Genomic DNA, 23,053 nt, shown 5'->3' with positions numbered 1-23,053 from the left:
GAGTGGGGAGAGGGGGGCTCATGACAGAGTGGAGGGCGAAATGTATTTAAGTAGACACTGAATGGATATAGGTCCAGAGACTTCCAGTTGACATTTTTATGATTCAACAAATAAGCATGAAAATGTTTTTTTTTTCTTGCTGAGAATTTTATTCCTTCTTTCAGAAAGATGGCTAGTGATGATCAGCAAACCTGGCTTATTCCAGTTTTGCAAAAAACACATAGCACTAGTCACTGAAAGTCATACTAGTGAGCTATTACATTCTAGATTGGTGGGTACTCCTACAAATAGAGTATCAGAATTTATGGTCTCTCTCTATTGAACTGAGAAAACTAGACAAAAAAACTAGACAGACACCAACATCTTTTGAATAAAAATGCATTTTTGTAAAAAAACAAAACAAAACCAAAAAAAAGACCCACAAAAAACAAAAACCTCTCAATTACAATAGGACAAAAGTGTAACTGCCGGAAACGGCTCTGGGAGGAAATGTGTGGTGCTCTCCTGCTGTAAGGCAGCTGTGTGAGGGGAGCGGCGGTGTCTTACTTAGAGGGGGTGTGAGGCTCTCCTCCCACACGTAGCTTGAGGTGCTAAACAATAAAGCTGTGACAGAAACTGGCACTGCAGGATGTTCATCAGGCACTGAAGACAGTGTTACAAGTAAGGGGAAGTTTCTCACCTGTCACGGCTTCAGGGGAACTCTGCATCAAAAAGCTTTGGAAAGGGTAAGTCCCTTCGGGAAAAAAGCGTGGGATCGTGGGATGTGCTGCCCTTAGGGCATCTGGAAAAAAAGATGGAAATGATCCATCTACATTGGTAGACTGAAAAATAATAGGAATGGTTCCAATTAGAAAGCCTTACAAAACATTCTCTGAGTCAAATGTGGCGCTATGATTCGAGCCCTAAAGAGCAAAAGGTAACCCTTGGAAGTACGGGCATCGCTGTTTCATTCTCATTCTCATGGGCTGGTCGGGAGAGTTGAGGAAGGACTGGCATGGAGTTGCATGCACGCTGCAGTACCTGCGCTCACGATGGTAAACGGAGGCTGGGGTGGGCACAAGGAAAACGCAGCGGGCTGCATCGAAGAGCTGGCTGAGGAGCAAGGAAAAGGGGTGCCTCTCTGGGCTTTAGGAGAAGACACCAGTTTCCAAATGGAAATGTATCTTAAAATCCTATAAAAATTTTAGTGAAATCTGTCACCAGATATGTGGGGGGAAAAAATTCCCACCTTCTTAGTTACTGAATTTTTCCATCCAGTGGCTACAATTAAATATATTTTTTCCCCCAAGCAATGAAGAGTAAGTCAGGGTGAGGTGAGAGACATGCATTGATGAGAGGAGGTATGTGTCCATGTGCCGGAGACTCTGGCAGAGGCACTCGTCTCGGCAGAGGGGCCGCAGTGGGTGGGACCTGGCACGGTGCGCTGTGCTGGTACACGTCTGAGGCACGGACCACAGCTACCCAGTTGCCCCTAGTATCTCTCAAACATCGAGTGTGTGTGTGGTGAATGGTGTAACTTGCTTGTTTGGATCAGATCCTCCTCTCTTCTTCTACCTTCTCTGCTTCTCTGCCTCCCTCTGAACTTCTTCCCTCCTCCTCCTCCCCATTGCGTACTTGCCAAGTATCCTGTTGTATGACAATAAATCCATGTGGGTGAATAACGATTTCTCACACATTCAACAGGACAACTGAATCTTACCACATTCCTTTCTAATGACATGAAAATCTAACTAGTCACATGAGCACAGTGGAGGGACATCAGATTGTCTCCTCTCCCCCACCCCGTACCACACACACTCCCAGCACTGAGCTGGCATGCTGTCCCACCCACTCTGTGGCCCAGAACCCACACTCGGCCGCTCACCTGCTCTGAGTAGTCATTTCCGTCCACGTCATCACTGTTGGAATGGCCGCCCGGACTCTGTACATCTATCCCATGACTCTCCAGGATTGCTGCTTCTTCGAAAAAAGCAAATAGATCCCTAAATTATCTGTTACGTCATCATAATGGCCTAAGCACTGAATTAATTTCTGTGCTGAGGAAATTAGAATGTCAGTAAAGAAGAACCTAGATGGCTCTGCGTTTTGTTTCTTTTAAGCTGCAGCCGTACATAGGTGGGGGTGAGGAGGGTGGGGGTGAACACGTCCGCCATTCTGGAGCCCCTGCGGCTGGGCATCTGGCTGACTGTTAGAGAGCCCTCCTGTCTCGGGGTTCTGTGCAGTGCTTGAGATTTGCAGTGATGAAGAGGGGTTAAGTTTGTAAGTGAGACACAATTTTAGAAGCTCAAAACCGATCACCCACCCCAATCGCATCAATTCACGTTTCTTAAAGGCTCTCTTTGTAAAATCTCTGCCTTTTGCTATGTGTCATGTCTGCTAAGTTTCTTTCATTCCAATTCTAATAATCAGATGTTTCTTAATACTGACGTCATAGCCCAGGGATAACAAAGAAGCTTAGGGTATCACATTCCCTCCCTCTCGAGACCTTACAAGTATCTGTAATAGGCGCCACAGGAGTAATTGCTCCGAGACCGTGTCTAATTCTAGATCCCAGAACATTAAGAACAATGAGTTTTAGAAATAATAATGCCATTATTATTATAATACAAATAGTGCAAATAATACTAACCTTTGGTTATTAAAAATACAATGAAGGAAAACACAAGGGCAATTCTTATTAGGCTTTAACGTTTAGGATAACTTAGACCTGCAGTTCTGAGCTGAAATCACTCTCAAGTACAGGCCGGTAACTGTGAAAGGAGAAAGCAGCCTCTCTGATACATTACCGATATTGGCTCTCCTCTTGATCTCCTTCCGTCTGTTAGCAAACCAATTATATACTTTCAGGGAGGTAACTCGTTCCAGATCTGACAGTTTTTTGCCTGTGAATGTATGTCATAAAATTCAGATAATCTGTATCTGAGACCAATTTTAAGGGATAATACTTTTTAAGAGTTCTTTTGATTGCATTTATTACTAGAATAACAGATACAAGGGAATTTTTTTTTTGCATTACCTTGTACTATGTTCATACTTAAATTATTATTGAATAAACGTAACTACACAGATAGTAACTAGTCACATAAAATGCTTCAATTTAGAAAGCCACACACCGTGAAAGAATTCCAATATTAAACAATATTAAAGAATTCCACAAAGTCAGTCTGCTAGGGTTTGACATTCACATGATAGCACACGGAGATAAGCATCATGCTAGATGAATATGTTATTCTTTAATCAAGTTTCCAGGTAGCTGAAGTTTACTTACACCTTTAAGACTTTGTATTAACTAGTTTCTGTTGTCTTAAGACAGAAGATATTATTCACGTTTTCTTGGGAGACTAAAGGTCAGTGTGACAATCCATTACTGTAACTATGCTGGAACACAGCACAATTCAGGTTGCATTTTAGATTTATTCTTTGCTGTCAGATGTGACTTCTTAGGAATAGCACCATGCTTGCCTACAAGGACCCACCTGTACATTCCCTCCTCCCCTGTTCTTTTCTGTTTCAGCTTTGAATCCACAGTGCGTGGAGAAACTGAAAAACAGTTGAGGGCCTTAATGATTAGGGGTACAGTGTTTTTCATGAAGAGTTTGAATTCCTGTAGCCTTAGGGCCGGGACTCTGGCTCGTGTGAAATAAGGGTTTAGATGTCGTTGGAGCTGAGTGTGTAGGATCTCGATTGCTAGCAGTCTGGCTTCTAGCAAAGGGATAATAAATTATAATTTAATTATTACAAAGCATTGATACTTTCATTTATAGCCTTTAAGCCAATCAAATTAACCGGCCAAATGAAGATCGATTGGCTCATCTTAACTGAAAATGGTTTCTGGTAACAAGACCGTAAAATGTGGAAATCTTGGCACATGGAGAAAAGACATGAGCGTTTCCGTGGCTCGGCTGGCTTGCATAGGAACAGCAGGAATTCAGAATGGAATTACCCTAAGTTCTTTTTAGCTAAGCAGAAGTCATCCTGACGTGGGGAGGAGACAGAAGCCGACCCCAAATAGAGTTCTTTCTTCAAACAGCAATATAGAATTATATAATTTCCAATTATTTTAAAAAAATAATCTTTTCATTAACAAACTCTGGTTAAATATTTCAAACTAAAATTATTTTGTAATTGATGTATTTGTGCTTTATTTTTGGAAAAAGAAATCTATAGAGTCTTTAAAAAATAATTTCAAGGTCTCATATGTTAAGCAGCAACATCGACTGGAAACTTTCCCATGAGAACATGTAATTTGGAGTAGCAAACTCACATCCCAAGACGTATGGTTTGGCCAGGACAGGGCAGTGAGTGTCCACAGGAGGATGGCACAGGTGGCGCTGAGAGCACCCAGTCGGGACGAGTAAGAGGAGATTTAGTGTCCTAAATGATGACCTGAAGCTGAGAGTGTCACCAAAGAGCAAAGTGCTGCTTACCTGGCTTCTGTATAACTGCATTGCAAGCATTTGCAATTTCTTCTCTCTTGGCTTCATCTGGATATTGATTCTCATTGAAGTAACTGCAGAGGCAACCAATTAAAACAGAGAGTTTGTACTTTTTCAAATGAGCTCTCATTACATCACCAGCCCACGGAAAAGAATGTTCTTCTTTAGGATGTAACAGGAGAATGTCTAGTCCAGGCTATCCAATGGAATTCTCTGTGAGGATGGAAGTGGTCTGTTCGGTACTGTCCAGTGTGGTACCACTACGCACATGTGGTTGCTGAGCACTTGAAATGAGGCTGATGTGACTGAGGAAGTGAATTTTTAATTTGATTTCATTTCAGCAAATTTAAATGTAAATAGCTAAATGAGATGAGTGGCTACTATACTGGATAGCAGGCGTAGCTACTGCTATGCTTCTTTAAAAAAATGTCCTTGATATTAAAGTTACTTGTGATACGTATGGCTGGCTGAAATCAGGGAGTTCTGTGACTGAGGCACTGGGAACAATAGGACTTTTTGTGTGTGTCATATTGTTTGTAGTAGCAAAAACTGGAAATGACCCAATTTTCCATCAGTAGGAGAATGGGAGAACAAATTATGGGATATCTATATTTATACACAGCTATTTAAAAATGGGGGAAAAATATAGGGGAAAAAAATAAGTTAGAGCTCTATCCATTGACCTGAAGGGATGTTTATGACATATTCCTAAGTGAGAAAAACAATCTGCAGAATAATGTGCAAGCAAAAATGCTATTAGGGAACTTGAAAAATTCCTGTCAATGTGCACATAAATTTGCATGGATAAAAGCTAGAAGAGTACACACCAGGCTGTAAGTATTGATTATTTCATTGTGGGGGAATGGGATTAGTAGGAGGAGGTTTAAACATTTATTTTTGCTTTTTCTCCTATGTTAAAAAAGCATATATTCCTTCTGTACAATAGCACTTAAAAGAAATTAGGTTTACTGAACCCGTCCTTAGCATTATCAGACCTGTGAGACTATATGTGATAACAGAAAGTTTATTAGTGGTACTTTTTCTGTCATCTTATGAGTTTAAAAAAAGAAAAAGAATTTTCATACTTTGAATCTGGAAACTTAAAATCGGGAAATGATCCCTTGTCAAAATCTCATACCTCCCCCTACTTTAGGGGCTTCCCTCCCCAGGATGCAGCTTTCCCCATTTCCTCACCCTCCTGTCGGCATTGGTGGAAATGCCACTCTACTGAGAATAAAACACCGGAGGCCCCAACCCTTCCTGTGAACCCCCAAACCCGACTTCTGACACCTCCACTCCTCTTCCTCCCACCGTCTCCATGGAGAGCTTCCTCGGCAGCAGTTCCGACACAGCAGCTGCCAGCACGGAACCACCTCTCCGTTTCTAAAACGTAAGTCAGAGAACTCATCCCAGTCTTGTCAACTACTGTCCTCCACAAGGTCTCCTGTTTTATGCCATGATTTAACCACCTCTTCCCACGTGATTTTCTGCTGTTACTTTCAGGACCCCAGTGTTTATACTGACAATTTTTTTTCAAGTCTCTGTCCCTATAACTGCTCTGCTGCCACATCCCCACTCACCTCCGTCTTTACTCCCTTTCTGCTATTCACTTGGGCAAAGACACCCTAGATTAGTTCCATAAACCAGAAGCATTGGCATCACCTGGGAGCTTGTTGGAAAGGTAGAATCTCAGACTAAATCGGAATTTGAATTTCAACAGGATCTCCGGGTGATTCCAATGCACTAACATAAGAGAGGCACTGCATTAGCTCATTCATTTCAAATTCAACAACAAAGACAACAAAAGCAGATATTAAACCCCTAATATTATGTGCTTGCACTGTGGTAAAGAAGATAATTAGATAGGTTCTGGCTTCAAGGAATTCACAGTCTGCTGGAGAGAGACACAAATCAGCGTACTGTGCTGAATTCCACAGGGTGCCTAAACAGTATGGTGGGAGCAAATGAAGACGTGCCCAGTGTTGTTCACAAGAGCCTGGAAGGACTCGGCAGAGGGAGTGCCATCTGAGTTAGGTCTAGAAGATGGGCAGGAGTTTACAAGGCAAAGAAGAGCAGGAAGAGCATTTCAGGTAAGGGGAACACCAGGTGCAAAGGCAAAGTAGGTAACAGCCTTTACGATTCCGGGCAGACAGAAGAGTTCATTCAGTGTGGTTAGAATATAGGGTTCACAAGAAAAAAATGAAGACTTGTTTGCCTGGAAAAGCACGATGGGGCTAGGTTGTGACGAGCCTGGTCTGTACTTTTAGTGACGACTTCACCCTGAAACAGAGGCTTTCAAGCCACAAAGAGATTATGTTTCCCATCTGTGTTTTAGAAGGACAGTAAGTTTTCCGGACACAACCCTCAGAATTTTACCTCCACCAAATTCTGAAATTCCCAATCCAACTTTCTACTTACTTACTCCTCTCCTTTTCAAACTGTTCTTCACCTTCTTTATAACCTCAAATCCCTTTAACACTCCCCATAACGTTACAAAGAAAAATCTGTTTATTATTCTGCTGGCCTCCCCTCTCATTTCTTAGTCATCACGCCAGGGTGAGCCAAATCAACAGTATCCCGAAGAAGAAACTTATTTCGTTTTTCTGTCCCTCCACCATACCTATCCAGCCAATCTCCTACCCTGCAGAAAACACCTTCCACTTCTTCCATCTTTCTTTCAGGGTACCAAGTGTTCCTGGACAAAGTCATAAATAGAGCCAATTGGTTTCTTTAAAAAACCCACGCTTTTCAAAACTTAACTGGGTCCCTCATTTTAGTCCTTTATTTTGTTAAAAAAATTTTTTGTAAATTTTCATTACAGTTGACATACAATATTATATTACTTTCAGGTATACAACATAGTGATTAGACATCCATATAACTTATGAAGTAATCTAGTACCCATCTGACAAAATACAGTTATTACATTATTGATATATCCCCTAGGTTGTACTTTATTTCCCATGACTATTTTTATAGCTGGCAATTTTACTTCTTGCCCTTCACCTTTTTACCCATTCCCCCAGTCCCCCTCCCATTTGGCAACCATCAATGGTGCTCTGTATGAGTTTTTATTTTTTGTTTATTTTATTTTTTTAGATTCTAACCATAAGTGAAAATCATATGGTATTGGTCTTGGGTCTGACTTATTTCACTTAACATGATACTCCAGGTCCATCTGTGTTGTTGCAAATGGTGAGATTTCATCTTTTTATGCTGAATAATATTCCATTGTATAAATATTACCGTGTTTCCCTGAAATAAGACTGGGTTTTATATTAATTTTTGCTCCAAAAGATGCATTAGGGCTTATGTTCAGGGGATGTCATCCTGAAAAATAGGCTAGGGCTTATTTTCCCGGTTAGGTCTTATTTTCAGGGAAACACAGTATAGACCACATCTTTATCAATTTGTCTATCGATGATATCACTAGGTGATATCTCACTGTGGTTTTCATTTGCATTTCTCTGATGATTAGTAATGTTGAGCATCTTTTCAAATGTCTATTGGCCATCTGTCTGTATCTCCTCTTTAGAGAAATGTCTATTCAGATTCTCTGCCCATTTTTTAATCATATTGCTTATTGGTGGTAAGTTGTATGAGTTCCTTATCATCATATGTATCATTGGCAAATATCTTCTACCATTCAGGAGGGTGTCCTTTGATTTTGTTGCTTTCCTTTGCTATGTAAAAACTCTTTAGTTTGATTGTAGTCACATTTGTTTATTTTTTCTTTTGTTTCCCTTGCCTGAGGAGACATACCCAAAAAAATACTACCAAAAGTGATGTCAATGAGTTTACTGCCTATGTTTTCTTCCAGGAGTTTTTAGATGGTTTTTGGTCTTGCGAGTTAAGTCTTTAATAGCCATTTGGAGTTTATTCTTATTATATGGTATAAGAATGTGATACAGTTTCATTCTTTTGCATGCATCTCTCCAGTTTTCCCAGCACCATTTATTGAAGAGACTGTCTTTACACTATTTTATAGTCTTGCCTCATTTGTCATAGATTAATTGACCTTATAGGTAATGGGTTATTTCTGGGCTCTGTACTGTTCTATGATCTATGTGTCTGTGTTTATGCCACTACCATGCTGTTTTGATAACTATAGCCTTGTAGTATAGTTTGATATCAGGTAGCATGATACCTCCAACTTTGTTCTCTTTCTCAAGATGGCTTTGGCTATTTTGGGGTCTTTTGTGTTTCCATATATATATTTTTAGGATTATTTATTCTAGTTATGTGAAGAATGCCATTGGTATTTTGGTAGGAAGGATTGCTTTGGATAGTATGGACATTTTTAACAATATTGTCTTCTTAGTCATGAGCACGGTATATCCTTCCATTTATTCTTCAATTTCTTTCTTCAGTGTCTTACAAGTTTCCAAGTATAGGTCTTTTACCTCTGTGGTTTAAATTTATTCCTAGGTATTTTATTCTTTTTGATGTAACTGTAAATGGAATTGTTTTCTTAATTTCTCTTTCTGGTAGTTTCGTTATTGGTGTACGAAAATGCAACAGATTTCTGAATATTAATTTGTATCCTGCTACTTTACTGATTCATTGATTAGTTCTGATAGTTTTTTGATAGAATCTTTAGGGTTCTGTGTATATAGAATCATGTCATCTGCAAATAATGACAGCTTTAAGTTCTTTCCAATTGGATGCCCCTTTTCGTCTTCTTCTTCTTCCTCTTTTTCCTTTTTTTTTTTTTCTATCTTATTGCTGTGGTTAGGACTTCCAATACTATGTTGAATAAAAGTGGTGAAAGTGAACATCCTTGTTTTTATTCTCCATCTTAAAGAAAAAAGTTTCAGCTTTTCACTGTTGGAGTATGATGTTTAGCTGTGAGTTTGTCATATATGGCTTTTATTATTTTCAAACATGTTCCTTCTATCCCCACTTGCCTCAGAGTATTTAACATACAAGGATGTTGGATTTTGTTACGTGTTTCTTCTGCATCTATTGATATGATCATATGATTTTTATCCTTCATTTTGTTTAAGTGGTGTATCATGTTAATTGATTTATGGATATTGAACCAAACTGGCATTATGGGAATAAATCTCACTTGATCATGGTATATGATCGTTTTAATGTATTGCTGAATTCCATTTGTCAATATTTTGCTGAGGATTTTTGCATTTATGTTCATCAGGGATATTAGCCTAAAATTTTCTTTGTAGTTTTAGTCTAGTTTTGGTATCACAGTCTTTTGGTCCTTTCTAACAAACTGTCTTTAATACTCTTTCATGCTCCACTTACCTGAAATCTTCTCACTCTTAAGTCCCGAGACCTCAAACCCAGTACTGTCATTTTTTTTGCAAATGACTTTGCCACCTCTTTTACCAAGAGATGGAGGTTATTTAATATGAGTTCACTTAATGTTTTTAGCTTCTCAACTTCTATGTCACTTCTCATTCTTTTTTTTTATTAATTTTTTTTTTTTTTTAAGATTTTATTTGGGAAGGGGAACAGGACTTAATTGGGGAACAGTGTGTACTTCCAGAATTTTTTTTTTTCCCAAGTCAAGTTGTTGTCGTTTCAATCTTAGTTGTGGAGGGTGCCGTTCAGCTTCAAGTTGTTGTCCTTTCAATCTTAGTTGTGGAGGGCACAGCTCAGCTCCAGGTCCAGTTGCCATTGCTAGTTGCAGGGGGTGCAGCCCACCATCCATCGCGGGAGTCGAACCGGCAACCTTGTGGTTGACAAGACACACTACAACCAGCTGAGCCATCCGGGAGCGCAGTGGCAGCTCAGCTCAAGGTGCCATGTTCAATCTTTAGTTGCAGGGGGTGCTGCCCACCATCTGTTGCGGGACTCGAGGAATCGAACCGGCAGCCTTGTGGTTCAGAGCCCACTGGCCCATGTGGGAATCGAACTGGCATCCTTCAGAGTTAGGAGCATGGAGCTCCAACCACATGATCCACTGGGCCGGCCCTTCTCATTCATTTCTTCATCCCATGGGAGAAGAAGACACATTCTCCTCCTCTTCATGGTCTACTTCCCCACACGTGTCTTTGATCTCATCCCCCCTTCTTTCATTTTCTAAACTCTCTCCTTTCTTTCTTGAACACCCCATGTTTTTTCCTGTAGCCCTTCAATTTATTTCATTGATTTTTATGATGTTCATTTCTTCATTATTATAAACTCTAAAATCAGGATAGATGTTATAATTAGTGGTGTCTGAAAATTAACTAGCAGTGTTCCCCCCCATTAGTACATAAAATAAAGGTGTGTCTTACAATCATGGCCTTCTTAAAGCTGAAAGAGTATTGCAGTTGCTAAGACCTAAAGGAATCAGCTACTGCCCTATGGCCACTACACATCTTTATGGTAACTCTTCTTCCAAATTACTGCAAAGCCTGTGACTGACACTGTACCTCCTCTAATGTCTGATTAATATTCCTAATGCACATCTCTAGTCATGCCACTATCCTGTTAAAAATTTTTTAGGATTTATTATAGACGTGTTCAGCGTTCTCTCCCAAACTACCATTGCATTTTTATCTGCTGCTACTCTCATATGTGCACACCACAGTCTAGGAAAATGGAATAACCTTGCAAATTACCTTCTTCTTTGTGCCTTTCTCCTCCCAGTGTATTTGCTTTTTGCCTCCCTCCCCAATCCAAATCTTGTCTTTCAGTAAATAGCTCAAATATCACCTCTTGGACAGTCCAAAGTAAATATTTTCCTCACCCTATAAATCCTATAGCACTTCAACTGTTGCTCTTTTATACCTCTTTCGTCTTGTATTATAGTTATCACTACTGTGTTTCCCCAAAAATAAGACCTAGCCGGACAATCAGCTCTAATGCGTCTTTTGGAGCAAAAATTAACATAAGACCCGGACTTACATTAATTTTTGCTCCAAAAGACGCATTAGAGCTGATTGTCCAGCTAGGTCTTATTTAGGGGAAACGCAGTCTATATATCGCTTTCCTACTACACTGAAGGCCATCTGAGGCCAAAGTGCAAGTCTGACTAATCCTTATATGTACATCTCACTGACGATAATGTTGACAAGTCAATAATGATGAACAAAGTCACCACCAACCCAGGACAGCGGTCTCCAAAAGCAATGGATATCACTGTAATGAACTGTTGACAATCAGGGGCAGAGAATTATTGCAACAGGGTCTCAACTGTTACAAATACTGGGGGTGAGTGGAAGACAGGGGAATGTTGGTGGTAATTAAGATTGATTTTCACATTGTGTTTTATATACTTTGAATTTTTAAAATGAACATATGCTATTTTTATAAATTTCAATAAAAACTGGGAAAACACTGAAACAATTAAGAACTAATTTAATGATTAATACAACTCTATAAACAATATATGTTTGGAAAGTGTATTTGGAGCAGCATAAATATTAGGCCTGTGATTGTTATTCTAGGGATGAAAAGAATAAAGCCACATTATTTTTGGAAGCTAAATTAGTATTTGTAATTATTCATGACATAAGTGACTTGAGCTGAAAAGTTTTAAAAATCATTTTTAATCTGTATTTTTAGGGTCTATAAAATGAAGATCAGAGTAAAAATAAATCAAAAACTTCTTCCAAATCAAAAGTTCGAGAATGTAAGAATTCATTCACTATAGTATTAAATCTCTAAGCCTGAAATTTAATCCTTTCTTCTTAAAGAACTATTTTTTAAAAAAAATAATTAACATATATAGGCCCGTTGAAAACATTAATTTCATCAAAATGTGCTACTTCACAGTGGGTATATACACTGCACTATGAGTACCACTTTCATCTTTTTCTCTTTCAATAATGTTTTAATGCTTAAAAATATTAATTCAGGATAGACAGTACAGTCTAAACTGACAAAATGACATATTTTAAGATACTTCATGGTAAACATTTAAGTTTAAAGTATTTAAGTTTTAATTATTATTAAAACTTTTCATTGCAAAGCTCTTAAAACTTTTTCTGGGGGTGGGGGTGGCAGACACACAATATTGACGTACAGTGGAAGAGTTTTTAGGAAAGACAAAGGTAGGCCAGTAAACAAAATCATTAATAAATATGTGTTATATTAATATGAATAAAGTACTGTGCTTGAGGAGTAGACATAAGTTCAAAATATGAACCCCAAATCAATGACAAAGAAAGAATACTCAAGACAGCCAAGGAAAAGAAGACGGTAACCTACAACAGAAAGCCCATTAGAATATCATCATATTTTTCAGCAGAAACGCTCAAGCCAGGAGGTAGTGGAACCAAATATTCAAACTATTGAAAGAGAGAAATTATGAGCCAAGAATAATATATCCAGCAACGATATCCTTTAGATATGAAGGAGGAATAAAGACCTTTCTAGATATACAGAAGCTGAGGGAATTTTCTAACACACGACCTGCACTACAAGAAATACTGAAGGATGCTATTCGACCACCATCAACAGGGACAATTTGTGGCAATCAAAACATAAAAGGGGGGAGAGTAAGGCCTGAACCAGAATATGGGAATGGAGAAAGTAAGCATGCTGAAGAAAATGGAATACTCTAAATATCAAACTTTCTTTCACATAAACTAAATTGTAACCACTCAAAAAAAAAAATCTAAACTGAAATATGTACTGTAATAAAAGAAGAAACAATGAAATATCATAGAATACCACCACCCAGAAATAATAGACAACAAAAAGGCAAAGAAACAATGGAGACACAATCTTACCAGAAAGCTAAAGATAGAATGATAGGAAATCCTCACATATCAATAATCACCCTAAATGTAAATGGACTGAACTCACCAATAAAAAGGTAGAGTAGCAGATTGGATCAAAAAACTAAACCGAACCATTTGCTATCTCCAAGAGACACATCTTAGCTACAAGGACAAACAAACTCAAAATGAAAGGGTGGAAATTGACACTCCAAGCAAATGACATCCAGAGAAAATCAGGTGTATCCATACTGATATCAGATGAAACAGACTTCAGGGTGAAAAAGGTAACAAGAGACAAAGATGGACATTTCATAATGGTAAAGGGGACTATACAACAAGAAGACATAACAGTCATCAATGTTTATGCCCCCAATCAGGGAGCACCGAAATATACCAAGCAACTACTAACAGAATTAAAGGGAGAAATTGACCAAAATTATACTAGGGGACCTAAATATATCATTGACAGCTATGGATAGATCATCCAAACAGAAAACAAATAATGAAATAGCAGCCCTAAATGACACATTAGATGAAATGGACATAATTGACCTTTATAGAGCACTTCATCCTAAAACATCCGACTATATATTTTTTTCTAGTGTACATAGAACATTCTCAAGGATAGATCATCTATTGGGACATAAAACTAGCCTCAGCAAATTTAAGAAGATTGAAATCATACCAAGCATATTCTCTGATCACAACGCTTTGATATTGGATGTCAATTGTGAAAAAAGGCAGGAAAAACCACAAATATGTGGAGGTTAAACAATATTTTTAAAGAACGACTGGGTTAAAGAAGAAATAAGAAGAGAGATCAAAAGATACATAGAACAAATGAGAATGAAAAATACATCCCACCAAAATTTTGGGGATGCAGCAAAAGCAGTTTTAAAGCGGGAAATTTATATCATTACAGGTCTATCTCAAGAAACAAGAAAAATCCCAAATAAATAACCTCACATTACACCTTAAAGAACTAGAAAAAGAAGAACAAATGAAACCCAAGGTCAGCAGGAGAAAGGAAATAATAAAAATCAGAGCAGAATTAAATGGAGAACAAAAAGACAATAGAAACAATTAATGTGACAAAGGGTTGGTTCTTTGAAAGATTAATAAAATTGACAAACCCTTGGCCAGACTCTTCTCAGATAAAAATAGAAAAGACACTACTATAACAAAATCAGAATGAAGAGGGGAAGTTATCATGGATGCACAGAAATCAAAGGATCATCCAAGAATACTATGAAGGACTACAGCCACCAATTCAATAACCTTGAAGAAATGGACAAGTTCTTAGAAACATAGACTTCCTAGGCTGAATCACAAAGAACTGGAAAATCTAAATAGACCGATCACCAGTAAAGAAATTGGAATCAGTCATCCGAAACCTTTCCAAAAGCAAAAGTCTGGGACCAGATGACTTCACTAGTGAATTCTATCAAACCTTCAAAGAGGCTCTAATACCTGTCCTGCTCAAACTCTTCCAAAAAGTTGAAGAAGAGGCAATAATCCATAACTCATTTTATGAGGCCAACATTACCCTGATATCAAAACCTGGTAAGGATAACACAAAAAAAACCACTACACAACCAATTATCTTTGATGAATACAGATGCAAAAATCCTAAACAAGGGCCGGCCCGGTGGTTCAGGGGGTTGGAGCTCCATGCTCCTAACTCCGAAGGCTGCCGGTTCGATTCCCACATGGGCCAGTGGGCTCTCACCACAAGGTTGCCAGTTCGACTCCCGCAAGGGATGGTGGGCTGCGTCCCCTGCAACTAACAATGGCAACTGGACCTGGCGCTGAGCTGCGCCCTCCACAACTAAGACTGAAAGCACAACAACTTGAAGCTGAACAGCAAGCACCCTCCACAACTAAGATTGAAAGGACAACTACTTGACTTGGAAAAAGTCCTGGAAGTACACACTGTTCCCCAATAAAGTCCTGTTCCCCTTCCCCTCCCCCGCAAAAAAATCCCAAACAAAATTCTAGCAAATCAAATGCAATAATGCATTAAAAAGATTATTTATCACGACAAGTGGGGTTCATCCCAGGGGCACACGGATGGGTTCAACACAGCAAATCTATCAATGTGATACATCACATAAAACAAAATAAAGGACAAAAATCATATGATTATATCAATTGATGCAGAAAAAGTGTTTCACAAGATACAACATCCATGTATGATTAAAACATTTAATAAATAGGTATAAAAGGAAAATACTTTAACATAATAAAGGCTATATATGACAAATTCTCAGCTAATCTCATAATTAATGGTGAAAAACTGAAGCCCTTGCTCTATGTTCAGGAACATGACAGTCCCCTATCCCCTCTGCTTTTGAACATAGTGTTGGAAGTCCTCGCCAGAGCAATCAGGCAAGAGAAAGAATAAAAGGCATCCAAATTGGGAATGAAGAAGTTAATTGCAGATGACATGATGCTATATATAGAAAACCCTAAAGACTCCACCAAAAAGCTATTAGAAACAATCAACGAATACAGTAAAGGTGCCAGCTACACAATCAACGTACAAAGTCCACTGAATTCCTATACACTAACAATGAAATCTCAGAAAAAGAAATAAAAAAAACAATTCCTTTTGCAATTGCAAACAAAAGAATAAAACACCTAGGAATAAACTTAATCAAGGATATAAAAGACCTATATGCTGAAAACTGTAAGACGTTTTTAAAAGAAACTGAAGAAGACACAAAGAAATGGAAAGACATTCCATGCTCATGGATTGGAAGAATCAACATAGTTAAAATGGACTTATTACCCAAAGCAATATACAGATTTAATGCAATCCCCATCAAAATCCCAATGGCATTTTTAAAAGAAATAGAACAAAATATCATCAGATTTGTATGGAACCACAAAAGACCCCGAATAGTCACAGCAATCCTAAGAAAAAAGAACAATGCTGGAGGTATCACACTCCCTGACTTTAGCTTGTACTACAGGACTACAATAGTCAAAATAGCATGGTATTGGCAGAAGAACAGATACGCAGACCAATGGAATAGAATTGGGAACCTAGAATAAACCACAGAAATATAGACAGATAATTTTTGACAAAGCAGCAGAAAACATACAATGGAGAAAAGACAGCCTCTTCAATAAATGGTGCTGGCAGAACTGGAAAGCCATGTGCAAAAGAATGAAACTGGACTGCTATCTGTCACCATGTACCAAAATTAATTCCAAAAGGATCAAAGACCTAAGCATAAGACCTGAAACAAAAAACTGCATAGAAGAGAACATAGGTATGCAACTTACGGACATTGGGTTCAAAGAGCATTTTATAAACTTGACTCCAAAGGAAAGGGAAGTAAAAGCTAAAATAAATGAATGGGACTATATCAAACTTAAAAGCTTCTACACAGCAAAAGAAACCATCGACAAAATAAAGAAGCAACCAACTGAATGGGAGAAGATGTTTGCAAACAGTGCCTCTGATAAAGGGCTAATATCCAAAATATACAAAGAACTCATACAACTCAACAATAAAAAAACAAACAATCCAACTGAAAATGGGCAGAGGACCCGAAGATACATCTCTTCAAAGAGGATATACAAATGGCAAATAGACATATGAAAAAAATGCTCAACATCACTAATCGTCAGAGAAATGCAAATAAAAACCACAATGAGATATCACCTCACCCTAGTCAGAATGGCTATCATCAACAAGACAAATAATAACAAGTGTTGGAGAGGCTGTGGAGAAAAAGGAACCCTCATACACTGTTGGTGGGAATGCGGACTGGTGCAGCCGCTATGGAAGGCAGTGTGGAGATTCCTCAAAAATTACGAATAGAATTACCATATGACCCAGCAATCCCTCTCCTGGGTATCTACCCAAAAAATCTGAAAACATTTATACATAAAGACAACGTGTGCTCCAATGTTCATTGCAGCTTTGTTTATGGTGGCCAAGATACGGAAACAACCAAAGTGTCCTTCGATAGATGAATGGATAAAGAAGTTGTGGTATATATACACAATGGAATACTATTCGGCTATAAGAAATGATAAAATAGGACCAGTTGTGGCAACATGGATGGATCTTGAGATTATAATGCTAAGCGAAATAAGTCAGACAGAAAAAGCAGAGAATCATATGATTTCACTGATATGTGGCATATAAACCAGAAACAACAAAAGAACAAAACAAACAAATGAGAACCAAAAACTCATAGACACAGACAATAGTTTAGTGGTTACCAGAGGGTAAGGGTGGAGAGGGGCTCTAGAAGAGGGTAAACGGGGTCTAATATATGGTCATGGAAAGAGAACTGACTCTCGGTGGTGAACACACAATGTGATACATAGATGGTGTATTACAGAATTGTGCACCTGAAATCTATGTAACTTTACTAACAATTGTCGCCCCAATAAACTTTAAAGAAAAAAAAATGGACCCTGATAATATATGTCTCCGTTGAGGGAGATAGGAAAAAGTTAAACAATAGAAGGAGTCAAAACAGTAATGTAATTGTGACAATCCAGACTACATCTAGTTGTTAATTAAGTATATAAATGATATGCTGAATAAATTCAGGGTGGAGAGGTATCTCTATGGAATAGGCTGATCAGGAAACGCTTACTGAATTGGGCAGGCTTCTGAGGGATGCACAGACTCCAGGCACTGGAGAGGAAAGGGCAAAGTTAACAATAGAGACAAAGATACAAAGGCATAAAAACCTAAGATGTGTTTGGAAAACAGAAGGCAACTAGTAAACCCATCTGATTACACTATAGGGGTCACCTATAGGGTGATCATACACTTCGGTTTGCCTGAGATATTGTTGTTATCTTGGATTATTAAGAAATTCCCTTTCACTCCCCCAAAGTATCTCATTTTAGACAATAAATAATATGGTCACCCAAGGACCACATCACATTATTGACTTATCTGAACTTAATGTCAACAAAAATCCCCTAAGTCTTTTTCACATGTGCTCTGTGAAAGAGACCATGATAATTGCTCAGAAAAAAAGGAAGCATCAAAGAAGACAACAATTACAGTTTCTATATAGTTTACTCATAAAAGGAGCTTTCTAAGCCCAAGGAATCTGCTCGGTACATAAGAGACATTCAATAAGTAACTGTTTCATCAATGGACAGTTGAAGGAACAAAGGTGAATACATGGAAAATAGTGGTTTCAGTTAAGGCTTTTAGTGAAACCAGGAATATCACTTACAGGAGAAAGCCAGTTGGGATCTCAGCATATTGTACACTATCGTCTCCAGGTATACTCAAGGGGTTTAGACTAAGATATAGCTGAATACAATGAGTTTTGTATAGTGTTTATTTATTTTTGAACAGACTATAACCATTGGGCTGTCAATAAAGTTGGGAAATAGGTCTAATGACTTTGATTTTAGACATAATTAATCTTTCATTTAGTCCCCTCAAAAATGTTGATGACTCCTAGTTTATACCTGGCAATCGGCCAAATGGTAGCAAAGATAAACCTGACTACACTTCCAGTGTAGTCACCGGCGGATATGTGTATGTAGCAAAACATTATAAATTGTAAAGTGGACTGTGTTGGTGGTATAAGTATATGGGCGCAGAGAGGCACTGACATTTGTGCAGGGAAGTGACGACAGAGCAGGGAGGGTGGGTAAAGGGAAATGGCATGAGGCAGAGGAAGCAACATGTATAAAGGCAGTCATGAAAGAACTTAAAACATTCTGAGATGGGAAGGAGTTCAGTGTCGTTGGAATACATTGTTCTATGGGATGGTAGTTGGGGAATCAAACTAAAGAAAAACACTGGGTCCAGATTTTAAGGGTACAATAGAGTTTGCGGTTAACTTTTTAGGCAGCTGGGAGTGAAGGTTTTTACTTCAAAGTTATTTTTAAGTTTACTACAAACATTTTTGTAGAGCAGTATCTCTGGTGATATTGGGGGCAGAAGCCAGTTAGGAGAGGGTCTGAAGTAGGGTGAGGCATGGAAATAGGAAAGGTGAGATTCAAGAGATTTTTCAGAATGGTAATAAAACTAATTCAGGAGAGCCTCGCCACCTGGCTTTAGACACACTCCACCCCCATCCCAAAGGTAGCGTTAGGAACAGTTCATACTATTATTTACCTTCAAGAATTTTAACCTTGGAAGGGGAGCTGACTCTGGGTGGTGAACACACAGTGTGATTTATGGATGATGTGATACAGAATTGCACACCTGAAATCTATGTAATTTTACTAACAATTGTCACCCCAATAAATTAAAAATAAATTAATAATAAAAAAAAGAAAAAAAAAGAAAAAAGAATTTTAACCTTTAGATTACGTTGAAGGAATAGATATTTCTTCTTTTACCAGATAGATAAATTGTAGGAGAACTTGGTTCTAAGACTCTGAAAGGGACCTGTTTCTGAACTGGAACTCTGGAATTCAAAAAATACTTCCGTCCCATATAAGAAGGTTTATAGCCCTAGATATTTTCTAAGAAAAAAAAGGGGGGGATGTAAACAGAAATCTACAGGTAATAATAAAGTGATAAAATAAGTATGCAGGGCACTACACTTTTATAGACAAAGGACATAGTCAGCTGAGTGATCAGTGAATATCTTCACAGAGAGAAACCAAATGATCGTTTTGCCAGACAATGACAGCAAAGAATTAAAATGAAAAGTGGCAAAATAATTTACATGAGATGAGAAACCATAAACTAGTAACAAATGGAAATGTCCTTGAGGCACTTTCATTTCAATAACACCGAAGTCTATAAAAATTGCAGCTAGAAAATTTCTCCTTTTGTGTCTTAGTGAGCATATAGAAAAGACAGGGGCTGACTCGTCAAGCAAGGGATAATGCCATGTAAATGAACATTTTTTTCCCTGTGCCTTTATGCGGACTCCCTCTCCTGAAGAGATATTTGAACCTCACCAATCCAATAAGTCAAAGGTTTCAGGATTGTCAGACACTACCCACTATCTACAACCCAGTGTGCAATTCTTTATCATTTAGTAAAATTACTAGGCAGTGGGAGGAAAGAAAATACCATTAAACTAAAAGATGGTGGAACCTAATTGTCCCATGTCCTACTTGAGAGTATCTATATGTTAAATCATATTCAGCAACAAACAAAATAATTTAAAATGTTCTTTCTCTCTTTTTTAAAATCAACAGAGTAAAGGCAGAGATAAAAGGAATGGGTAAATGTCTACGTACAGCAACCATCTTTTGTTAATCCATAAAGGCCTAAGGAACATCTTTAGTTCACTTAAAGACCAGCGTAGTGATAATGCTATACTTTATCCAAACATGTCAAAAACCCTCTCACAAGAATCATACCTTAAAACACTCCTGAGAAACAATCAGAGTCCAGACAGAAGTAAGAGAGGCAGAGCTGGAAATCAGCTCTGCCGATGACACTTCATTATTTAATGTGGATTTTAGGACAATTAGGGACCTTGAAAGGTTATTCACTGATCAATCTCCTCCTTTGAGAAATGGGGACAATGACAAGCTTACAGATGGCAAACTTCCCCAAAGTTACAGGGCTGGCTATGATGAGAGCCAAGCCTCTTGAGTTCCCAGCCCATGCTCTGTCCATTGCTGCTTGCTAAGGAAGTCGCTGGGTGTAGTGGGTCGAATAGTACCATGTGAACATTCATGTTCACCCAGAACTTCAGACAATGATCTTATTTGGAAATAGGGTCCTTGCAGATGTAATCACGGTAAGGACTGCGATGAGGTCACACCGAGCCCTAAATGCAAGGAGAGTCTCCTTATAAGAAAAAGAACACGTACACAGGAAAAACAATGTGGAAGTGGAAGCAGACACCGAGAGATTCATCTGCAAGTCAAGGAATGCCCAGGATTGATGGCAATTGTCAGAAGCCAGAAGAGAAGCGTGGGATGGTCTTAAGAGATAATGTGATTCAACTATCATAGATTGATGGACTTTATTTCACTACAGGCATACATCTGGCAAGTAGACTGCAATAAGCAGCTATTTCTGAAAGTAAGTAGTCTGTCAGTTGAATAAGGCATTCGCTTCTCTAGAAAGTCTGGTCAAATACTGAAAAATTTTAACTTCATTCTTTTTCCTTCTGTAACCCAAGTTGGATTGTTAGCACCCCCCACCCTTTTGATGCTTAACACTGTCTTTCATTTCAATAGTTTTCATAATAACCCCCCATTTCAAGGCTTCCTTAAAATTTTTTAGATTGGCTACTTCTTGATAACAAGTGGGTCTAAGAGATTGCCACATTCATCTGTATCTTCAGCAATTAGTGCAGTATTGATTTTTTGAAATCTTGGAAAATTATGTACACATAAATATTTCTATAATGTAACACAAATATTATCAATATTAAAAAGTCTGCTAAGGGATATGTAATAAAACAAGTATAGTGGAGACTTCCAGCAAGATGGCAGAGCAGGTAAATACTATGCTCACCTCCTCTCCCAACCACATCAAATTACAATGAAATTATAGACTAACCATCACAGAGAACCACCTGGAGGCTAGCTGAATAGAAGTCCTATAACTAAGGGTATAAAGAAGAAGCCATGATGAGACTAGTAGGAGGGGCAGAGACAAGGATCGGGCAGGTCCCACACCCATCTGTGGCAGTTAAGAAGTGAGAGGGATCTTTCAGTTGCAGAAGTTCCCCCTGAGGAGAGAGGGGTCCCAGCCCCACACCAGGCTCCCCAGCCTGGCTGTGAAAATCAACAGGGACTCAGCCTGGATAAGACAGAGGGTTGTTGTAGACCCAGGTATCCTCTTCAAAAGTCTGAGCACAGACTCATTCACTCAGAAACACCTCCTAAGCTCCAACAAAGGAACAGGAGCTGGAAAAGTACCAGGGACATACTGGGAGGAACTAAATTGACTAGCTTCCGGGTGAGGGCTGGAAAGGAAGGGGGTGGGACAGCTTGCTCTGGGGATGGAAGTGCTGGCAGGTGCCTTTGTTCCTCTGCTGAATGCTCCCACCATCCAGCCGTCCCAGCATAGGCTGGCACTTAATCTGAGAACTCCATTAACCTGGCTCACACTGTTCACCCCACCCTTGTGATTCCCTGAGCCCACCCCCTCCAACTTGTGTGTGGGGCTGAACCTCTTCCAGGGCTCCTCCACACAAGCAGCCTGCCTCAGATTGCACTGCACTTTCCTAAAATCCCTCAAAGGTCAACAAACCCCAAACAAGCAGCAGCTGAATCTTGGTGTACCTTGTACCTCAGTTAAGCTACCCCAGGCCCAGCACACACGGTGGCCAGTTTCAACTCGCACTGTTAACTTCCATCAGGTAGCCCCATGCCCAACACTAGTGGCAGCCAGCCTCAGTTTGCAGAATAGCCTCTCCCAAGCGACTCTAAGTCCAGCACAAGTGACAACCAACTGCATATAACTTTGCAGCTCCAACTAGACAGCCCGAAGCTGGGCACAGGCAGCAGCTGACCTTGGCCTGCATAACAGCCCCTTTCAAGAGGAGCCAGAACCTCTACATGTGGGGGTGGAAAATTGATCCCCATAAAAGGTGCCAGAACCAACACACCCAGTAGTGGGCTTCAGACCACACCAGAGCACCAGCACCACTCAACCAGCTCCACAAACAACACACCTGAAGGGCTGACATGGCTGGCACTAGAGCCCAACAAAAGTGACTCCCGCTCCATGGGGGTGAGCCTCTGCACAACAGCTCATCTGCTCCCATGGCCATCCCTCCCAGCCAGTCAGCCTGAGGTCCAGCCCACCCACTGACATGCCATAGGTAATCAAGGCTCAAATACAACAGCAGAGTGCACACCACCCACACAAGGCATACCCCCTGAAACACCCACTCAGATGACCAGGGAGACGCATCATTGGGCCTCACAGGACACCTCCTATGTAAGGCCACTCTGCCAAGACCAGGAGATGGAGCAGATGTACTAATACATAAAAATAAATACAGGGAGTCAGCCAAA

At 39.2% G+C, this 23,053-nt stretch overlaps 1 protein-coding gene across 10 annotated transcripts in view; it reads right to left on the bottom strand.

The window, feature by feature from the left end:
- Positions 1-23,053, bottom strand: part of HMBOX1 (homeobox containing 1) — a 185,228-nt gene that overhangs the window by 14,169 nt on the left and 148,006 nt on the right. Inside the window, exons 7-10 of one of the 10 annotated variants that reach the window (XR_004425653.1) lie at positions 4,428-4,510; positions 2,787-2,882; positions 1,865-1,959; positions 680-781 (exon numbers count right to left, since the gene is read on the bottom strand). Coding sequence is in view for 9 of the 10 variants with exons in the window: in XM_033135064.1 (XP_032990955.1) it covers positions 1,531-1,626; positions 1,865-1,959; positions 2,787-2,882; positions 4,428-4,510 (370 nt within the window). In the remaining variant the exon portion in view is untranslated. Of the gene's footprint in view, positions 1-679; positions 782-1,521; positions 1,627-1,864; positions 1,960-2,786; positions 2,883-4,427; positions 4,511-23,053 lie in introns of all 10 variants that reach the window. The other 9 variants (XM_033135064.1, XM_033135058.1, XM_033135059.1 and 6 more) reach the window with 9 other exon arrangements.

Source organism: Rhinolophus ferrumequinum, chromosome 18, assembly GCF_004115265.2.
Source record: "Rhinolophus ferrumequinum isolate MPI-CBG mRhiFer1 chromosome 18, mRhiFer1_v1.p, whole genome shotgun sequence".
Taxonomy (NCBI): domain Eukaryota; kingdom Metazoa; phylum Chordata; class Mammalia; order Chiroptera; family Rhinolophidae; genus Rhinolophus; species Rhinolophus ferrumequinum.
Note: the sequence above shows the minus strand (reverse complement) of the source record. Positions and strands in the feature narration are given on the sequence as shown.